The sequence below is a fragment of the Mesoplodon mirus genome, assembly GCF_964341445.2.
Source record: "Mesoplodon mirus genome assembly, chromosome: 9".
NCBI lineage: Eukaryota > Metazoa > Chordata > Mammalia > Artiodactyla > Ziphiidae > Mesoplodon > Mesoplodon mirus.
Genome location: NC_138985.1, coordinates 48440610 through 48450000, shown reverse-complemented (window position 1 = coordinate 48450000; position 9391 = coordinate 48440610). Strand labels below are relative to the sequence as shown.

At 37.5% G+C, this 9391-nt stretch overlaps 1 protein-coding gene across 3 annotated transcripts in view; it reads right to left on the bottom strand.

Annotated features, from left to right (window-relative positions):
* Positions 1 to 1135: 1135 nt before the first annotated feature.
* DGKB (diacylglycerol kinase beta) overlaps positions 1136 to 9391 on the bottom strand; it is a gene marked incomplete at its 3' end in the record, with an annotated part of 923203 nt that continues 914947 nt past the window's right edge. For all 3 annotated transcript variants that reach the window (XM_082632047.1, XM_082632048.1, XM_082632049.1), the window contains one exon: positions 1136 to 1243. In XM_082632047.1, the coding sequence (XP_082488173.1) occupies positions 1136 to 1243 (108 nt within the window). The remainder of the gene's footprint in view (positions 1244 to 9391) is intronic.

Here is a 9391-nt window from a genome sequence, read left to right as displayed (position 1 = left end):
TTCAATGAGCTCAATATTATTACAGGTATCAATTTATACTAGAAAGGAACTGATACAATCATTTACTTTCTCGAGTGTACTTAACTGATCCATTAAAAATTACAGACGTCTATACTTATAAATGACCAAAAAAGCAAGAAATCAGCCATTGAGCTTTGATTGTGTTGTATGGCTTACTGTCTGTGAAAAGTGAGAATTTTAATTATAATTAATGGGTAATTCACTCTCTTCCAGAGTTTTAGCATCACAAAATTGCACATTAGAACCATAGATTTTCTCCACAATGCTTAATTAATTATGCATTAACCCATTTCTCTCGAAGCATCTTTTTCTGAATCTTTGGTGGGAAACACAGTTTATTAGGCACATAGTTTCAAACATCTATTTGGTTACTGTTGTGATTAAGAATTTTCTTCTAAATTCACATGCAGAAGGGAATAAGGCTTGCCATGTTAACACACTTTACTGCCAAGTAACATGTTTTCACTTATGTCTGGAATTAAAAACAAAACTAAACAAACTAAAAACCACTTCCTACTTTTTAGCACAAGAATACTTTATACCTGATATCTTAAATTCCACTCAGAAGCATCAAGATGTCGAAGAAAAACTACTTAGATACAGCAAGTAGACAACTATTTAACAAAACCTTTCAATTAAAAGCTTCTCCTCAACTCAAAGATCATTGATATACTGTTTGATTCTAAAGGGAAAAATATAGCAATCTGCAATTATGATTATTGTAGCATTATTAAGTAGTGCTTATTAATAACTGGAATCACATTTCCCGTGATATTTCCTCTTTTTGTTGCACAGATTTTTTTTTCAGGTTAGTAAATGGAAATTGAAGAAGGAATGGGTAGGAGACAAAAAAATTTATGGGAATGCATGCAACAAAAATAGGCAGTATCACTTCATGTAAACTTCTGCTTTCTTCATGCAAAGATGCTTCTAAAAACTGAGACATTAAATTTTCTAATAGCTGGATTTTACATTAGCTCAGTAACAAAAACTGTTAAACCAATTCCATGATTTTGCATGAGCAGGAGACTTGAAATTGTTCAACGATTTCCAGCATAAGTGTTCCATGGCCCAATTATGCTAATTAAATCTCTAAGAATGAAAAGATACAGGATTATTCCTTGCTTAGGTTTCTTGTTCTTTTGATGAGGGAGCAGAACAACCCGGTTTTTGGAGGAGGGCCCATCAGCATCGGGGCTTGGTTCTTGTGCATAATTTTTATCTAAGGAAAAAAAAAGAGAAAGAGGGTAGAGTAATCTCCAGATACAACACCAATTTCTGAGAATCTCTCTTAAGGTTAATAATATCCCCTGAATTACTGAAACAACACAAGTGTAAAATGTATTTTCAGAGTTTCTATTATTTCAAAAATATTTTTAAGGAAGATAAGGTATGTATTTAAACTATATTCCAATGCTCAGGATGATACCAAGAAATTAAATTTAATTGAAATTACATTTTAAATATATTACTTCTAACCTCACTTGTAATAACACCCCCAAATTCCTTGTTCATGCCACATGATTATCTAGTATAATTTATTGACCATTAGTTATGTATTATTTACTTAAGATAGGAAAGGCTGCACCATTATAGTATTCAGAATCCCAGTTATAGCCCAACATCAAGATGTACCTGATATCAAGGCAAGCCTTATTTACTCTGCTAATCAGATTGTTTCTCTCTTTCAATATGAACTGCAAGGCTTAATTTCAAAACAATCATTACGGATGAAAGTCAAAAGTTAACGTGCATAAAAGGTCAGAAATGATGAACTAGCTTTCTAATTTGTTAATTAATTGGTAATAGAATAGAATAAAATATTGAAAAGCCTGCTTAAAACATTCTGAGAGACTGTTCTAAAGCTACTCTTTTTGATTTCTTTGAAATAAAACTACGAATCACCTTAAATGAGACAACCTTAAAGTAGATTATGTCTGCAATTTTCTCTAATTCAAGCCTAAATTAGAGAAGACATTTTATGAATATATGCTATGCTCAAAGCTAATTGAAAGCAATTATCAAAGTGGCATTTTGTCTGTGACTTTAAGATACATTGTAAGATAATAAATGATTCTCATTATGTAATAAAAAGGTCACATCTTGCCTTTGGGCTAGTGACGCTAAGAGTTTTTCAAAAGCAATCTGAGACATTTTCTTTAGAGAACTGCGACTAATATAAGAACCATCGCTTATTAAATATCAGTTGTCACCAGCACAGCACCCGCATCAGAGATGAGTATTTCTTTCAAAAAGAAACACTACCTCATTAAAAGCTGCAAAAATATATCTCTTAAAGTGCATAGCTGACATTTTCAAGTTAAAATGAATATCCTTCACTTGTCATTGACTAATAGCAATGAAACAAAAAAAAAGTGGATGTCACGTGGACAGGATCATTAAAATCGGCACTGGGGCTGTTGGGAAATGGAGATTTACTTCACAGTCTAGAAAGACAGAACTATGTTAAAAATCAGGATAAATGAACAACTCTTTATTTAACTCTGTTGGAATCAGGTTATTCTGGGAAGATTCAGTGTTCTTTGTACTGTAAAAATAAATTGCACCTGTAAAAGGCCACCAGGCTAAACCAGCCTCAAACTCTCTGGATAACTGATTTCATTTTATTTTATTTTTCTTATCTTATGAATTGGGGAATCAATAGCCAGATAGTTAAGATGCTAGAATGCACCTATCTATGTAGATTGAAAAAGATCTCTACCAGATTTTCTCTCCTAATAATTCACTTTTAGATTACGCCCTACCTTATGCCATTGATTTTATACTCCTCTAGAGTATAAAACCTAATACACCATCATTCACTCATTTATTCATTTCACAAAATGTATCAAGCCCCTACTATGCCTCAGACACTGTACCATGAACCTCTAATGAACAGACAAAGCACAATCTCTACCCCCAGTAAACTATAGTCAAGTAAGAAAGAGAAATTTAACAAGCACGTTCAATAGTGTTATAGATGCTGAAATACAAGGCTAAGCAGAAAGGCACTATTTTTTTTTAGTGCTGAAAATAAAAATGAAACTTTTTATACAAAAATGTTAGTTTAAAATGAGTACCTGATGAGGCAGTGAACATATATTACTTATGTCATAACCTTAGATTCAAACAGAACATAAGTAGCTAAGGTAAAAAAATAAAGATTTCTGATTCACAGTTGCTGGGCTAAATCCTTTAGAGAGTATGATAATATTAGAGCCTTTTGGAAAACAAGATCATTATTAACAAATTATTGTTGTTAAGATGTTGGAAGAAATATATCATTCCAGTCACAAAAGATTAGCATCAATTTATGACAAAGCATAGCCAAAATACCGCAACTTACTGTGTATGAGATTTTGTTTGCCCTTTGTATTTTTAAAGTTATTTGGATTTTGTTTGATCATAGCTATCTTTTTATTAACAATCCCTTTTAAAAGAAACCACATGTTGTTATTCCTTTGAAAAATAGCACAGTATCTCATTCAGTGCTCTTGACACAGTGGGACCCTTAATCCATACTACTGACTAATTTGAATTCTAGGTTATAGCTTCAAAGCAGGATAATGGTCCTATTTTTAAAATTATCTGTAATCTATCTTCTTGGTTGTTTAAGCACTCCCATGGTCAAGGTACACAACTCTTTCTTTAATTTAACATTATTTCCATACAAAATGCAATCTACATCTTTCTGTTATTCATAAAAATGAGAAACAATTGGCTGTTTTCCTCTTAGGGGAGGTTACATGGAGGAAACTCGCACTCATGAGATGTCTAGTATGTATCCAGGCTCTTTGCATATATTATGTCATCAGATAATTATAGGTCTTTGTATATTTGAGCAGAGCAAAAACTACTCCATTAAGGATGAGAAAAATTCCAGTCCAGGTGAACTGTTGGTACTGTAGTCACAGAAAGTCCAGGTGAGGTTTCAGAAAGCTGTAGAGACTTAAGTGTAATTTAGGTTCAGATGGCCTGTGTTGGGGGAACCTGGTTAAGGGTGCCTCACCAGGCATGGGATAATGACTCAGATGCCTGTTTCAACTCCACATCCTTAAATTTTTATTACTACTTTTTTTGAGAACCTGTTATCTACAAGAAAAACAATATGGAGTAAGGAGCAGATTTTATCCCCCAAAGATTTTATTATATTAAGCCTCAGCAATCTGAAAACATGAACCAAACATTAGGTTCTCTTTGAGTGTTTCCATTTTTTTAAGAGTCAGGTAGTTACTTCTTAGTTGTTTCTCAATACATCAAATATTTATGGAGCACCAGCTATGGGCAAGGCAGTTTGCAAGACTGTTTAGTTTGGAATAGAACCTGAGATTATAATTGAGAGGTAATTGTGGGCACTCATAAGCAATGGTGATGGGGCTCCTAGGAGCTGGAATGGCTGTACGAAGGTCAAAGAGCATTGCTAAAAATGCAAGACAGATATTGTCAGAATTAGAATGATGTTCTATTAAGAACTCTTCATTTCTACTTATCATCTATTCCTTTGGAAAACAACAGCAGCAAAAGTCTCATGACTCTTTCTACTTCTATCTTCCTACTTCAAATTGGACACATCTAAAAATATAAACAGAAAAAAATTGATTTCAGTTTCAGTTTTATAATTATTCAATATGAAATAAAAATTCACACATAGAAATCAGATGAAGGATTATAAGGCACAGTTTTCTTGTTTCTATGACATTGTCAGGGTTGCATGGTGTGAGAGACAGCTCCACCTCATAACTGTAATATGACCAATAATAACAAGAATAAAAATAACAAGATTTGGCTTTTACTGTGTGCTGAGTATTATGCTAAGTGCTTTACACACATTAGTCACAGGCTACCTGTTTCATCCAGCTCTTTGAGTTGCTCTTGACAAAAGTCTACTCCCATAAAAGTAATATTATCGAAGAACATAGAATTGAAAAATGATGTCCTAAAAGGGAAAGAAGAGAGGTTTATATCTTACAGTACACGGTGAACAGTGTCTAGTCCCACTAGACTTTTGTGTTCTCTCTGAAGACTTTTAGTCTAACTAAAATTGAGGAAGACCAGAAGGTCTTCCTGAACTCATTCTCCAAGCAGTATTTGGCCCAGCTCATTGCTATTTTCTTTCCTAGCTCCCTGTCTCTCAGCATCAACTATTCCTAATACTCTCCATTGTGAAGAGTAGTTATTTTTCTTCCTCATGTGATAGAAACACCCTACTTAACACCCAGTCCCTGAATGACACATCTACCGAAGCAAGTGCTTATCAAAGCATCCTGATAAGATCGGAATAAAGGTGGATCTATTCTATCTTTAAGGAATTCTCATACCTAATATCAAAAGAATATCTTTTTCATAATTTTTTTTCTATATTATCTAATTTTACCCTCTCAACAACCCTGGGAGGTAGGTGCCAACACCCTTATTTTACAATACAGGACAGAAACTTAGGTTCTGTAACTTGCACTACACCACTCAAGTTGGTAAGTGCAAGAGCTGGGTTTTGAAAGCTGACTCTCAAATCTCCCAAGCACTCCTTGTTAATTCCCACCTCTGCACTTTTGTGTCAATTAGTGCTTTGGAGAACCTTCCCTCAAACTTTGACCCCTGTCCTGCCCAGCTCAAATAACATATTATTTTGAAATTTCAAAGCACAGTGAGATAAAGAAGATTCTAAGTGCCCTCTGAGAGGAAAAACAGGTCACTTACAGAAAAATAAAAATCAGCATGGCATTAAGCTTCTCAAAAACATGAGTGGTAGAAGAAAATGGAGAAAAACCTTCAAACCCCAGAAGAAAAGTTAATTTTATCTTAGAATTCTATACTTAGTCAATGGATTGATTAAATGCAAGGGTACAATGAAGATACTTTCATTCATAAAAGGATCTAGAGAATTTACCATTTACATGTCCTTTGAAACATTTTTGAGTGTGTTCTCCAGCAGAACAGATGCGTGAGCCAAGAAAGATTAAAAAAACAGAGGGTCACATTGACAACACCAAATGTTGGTGAGGATGTGGAGCAACAGGAACTCCCATACATAGGTGCTGGGAATGCAAAATGGCACAGCCACTTTGGAAGACAGTATGGAGGTTTCTTACAAAACTAAATATACTCTTATCATATGATCCAGTGTTTGCACTCTTGGGATTTAACCAAAAAAGTTGAAAACATATGTCTGTACAAAAACCTGTACACAGATGTCTGCAGCAGCTTTTTTCATAATTGCCAAAACTTGGAAGCAACCAAGAGGCCCTTCAGTAGGTGAACGGATATATAAACTGTGGTATATCCAGACAAAGGAATATTATTCAGTGCTAAAAAGAAATGACCTATCAAGCCATGAAAAGACATGGAGTAAACTTAAACGCATATTATTAACTGAAAGACGTCAATGTGAGAAGGCTACATCCTGTATGGTTCCAATTATATGACATTCTAGAGAAGGGAAAACTACGGGGACAGTAAAAAGATAAGTGGTTGCCAGGGTTTATGAGGGAGAGTGATGAATAGATGAAGCACAGAGGATTTTTAGGGCAGTGAAAATATTCTTTAGGATGTTATAATGATGGATACAAGACATTATACATTTGTCCAAGCCCATAGAATGAACAACACCAAGAGTGAACCCTAGTGCAAACTATGGACTTTGGATGATTATGATGTGTCAATGTAGGTTCATTGATTATATCAAAGATACCATTTCAGTGGGGAATTCTGCTAGTGGGGAGGCTATGTGTGTCGGGTGGTGGGAGGTATATGGGCAACTCTGTACCTTCGTCTTAATTTTATGGCGAACCTAAAAGTGCTGTAAAAATTAAGTTTATTAAAAACAAGAATAACAACAAAAAGAGTATCCAACTGAGACCCAGGATGAGAGATCTGCAAGAAACCTAGCAAGAAACCTGCAGGGAAGGGCTTCTGCCATATAAAGAAGGGAGTGGGGATAATAGATTAATTGATACCGTGTAGTTTTAAAAAAATGAGAATTATTATAATGATGACTTTACAAAGAAAAAAGAGATTATAAAAGCTTTATAGGAAAGAAAATGTAATTGTGTGACAGTACTTGGTTCTACAGTTGACAACATTTTCATAATCTCAATCACTACATGTTTTATATTGATTTAAATAAAATTTTTCTTCAGAAGCAGAACAGCATACTGGTTAAAAATCAGACTGCCAGGGTCCACCACTTCCTATCTGGAGACTTTGGGCAGATGACTATAATTCATTTCCCTCATCAATACTGTAGAGACTTTGGGCTTCCCTGCTGGCACAGTGGTTAAGAATCCGCCTGCCAATGCAGGGGACAGGGGTTCAAGCCCTGGCCTGGGAAGATCCCACATGCCATGGAGCAACTAAGCCTGTGCACCACAACTTCTGAGCCTGTGCTCTAGAGCCCATGAGCCACAAATACTGAGCCCACGTGCCACAACTGCTGAAGCCCGCATGCCTACAGCCTATGCTCTGCAACAAGAGAAGCCACTGAAATGAGAAGTTCGTGCACCACAACGAAGAGTAGCCCCTGCTCACCACAACTAAAGCCCACATGCAGCAGCAAAGACCCAATGCAGCCAAAAATAAATAAATAAAATAAAGTTCCATTAAAAAAATACTATAGAGACTTTAATATAGTGTCCATTTCATTGGTTTCTTGTAAGGACTAAATGAATCAATGTGCACAAAATGCTTAGAATGTTACCTGGCACATAAAAATCACTCAGTACATATTAACTATTAGTAAGAGTTAAATGGAGTAATGTAAGAGTATTAAAAACCACTTTCTATAGCATAAATTAAGTAGAATATACCTAAAACTATTAAGTCAAAAAAATTACAGCAAAGCAGATTGTTTACAGACATACAGTAAACAATCAGAAGAGACAGCCAAAGAATCAAAGAGTGGACCTGGTAACACAGAAATGATGGGAGAGAAGCTAGCCGTTTTTCTTGGAATGCTATACATTCTGGTTTTTTTAATGTGCACATATTATTTTGATACGAATGTTAAAAAAATTAACAATGAGGGGACCTTCAAGATGGCAGAGGAGTAAGACGTGGAGATCACCTTACTCCCCACAAATACATCAAAAATACATCTACATGTAGAACAACTCCTACAGAACACCTACTAAATGCTGGCAGAAGACCTCAGACTTCCCAAAAGGCAAGAAAATACCCACGTACCTGGGTAGGGCAAAAGAAAAAAGAAAAAACAGAGACAAAAGAATAGGGATGGGACCTGAACCTCTGGGAGGGAGCTGTGAAGGAGGAAAAATTTCCACACACTAGGAAGCCCCTTCACCGGTGGAGACGGGGGGTGGGCACGGGGGAAGCTGTGGAGCCATGGAGGACAACGCAGCAACAGGGGTGCAGAGGGCAAAGCTGAGATATTTCCGCACAGAGGATCGGTGCTGACCAGCACTCACCAGCCTGAGATGCTTGTCTGCTCACCCACCAGGGCGGGTGGGGGCTCGGAGCTGAGGCTCAGGCTTCGGAGGTCAGATCCTAGGAAGAGGACTGGGGTTGGCTGCGTGAACACAGACTAAAGGGGGCTAGTGCGCCACAGCTAGCTGGGAGGGAATCCAGGAAAATGTCTGGAACTGCCTAAGAGGCAAGAGACCACTGTTCAGGGGTGCATGAGGAGAGGGGATTCAGAGCACTGCCTAAACAAGCTTCACAGACAGGCACGAGCTGCAGCTATCAGCTCGGACCCCAGAGATGGGCATGAAACGCTAACGCTGCTACTGCAGCCACCAAGAAGCCTGTGTGCAAGCACAGGTCACTATCCACACCACCTCCCACCCCGGGAGCCTCTACAGCCTGCCACTGCCTGGGTCCCATGATCCAGGGACAACATCCCTGGGAGAACACAGGGCACGCCTGAGGCTGTTGCAACGTCACACTGGCCTCTGCCACCACAGGCTGGCCTTGCATTCCAATTATGACTACCGTACCCTTCCCTCCCACTGGTCTGAATGACCAAGAGCCCCCTAATCAGCCGCTGCTTTAACCCCCTCCTGTCTGGGTGGGGAACAGATGCCTAAGGGTGACATACATGCAGAGGTGGGGCCAAAACCAAAGTTGAACCCCAGGAGCTGTGCGAACAAAGAAGAGAAAGGGAAATCTCTCCCAGCAGCCTCAGGAGCAGTGGATTAAACCCCTACAATCAACCTGATGTACCCTGCATCTGTGGAATACCTGAATAGACAACGAATCATCTCAAAATTGTGGTGGCGGACTGTGGGAGCAACTGTAGACTTGGGGTTTGCTGTCTGCGACTGACTTGTTTCTGATTTTTATGTTTATCTTAGTTTAGTGTTTAGCGCTTGTTATCATTGCTGGATTTCTTTATTGGTTTTGTGGCTCTCTTTTTTAA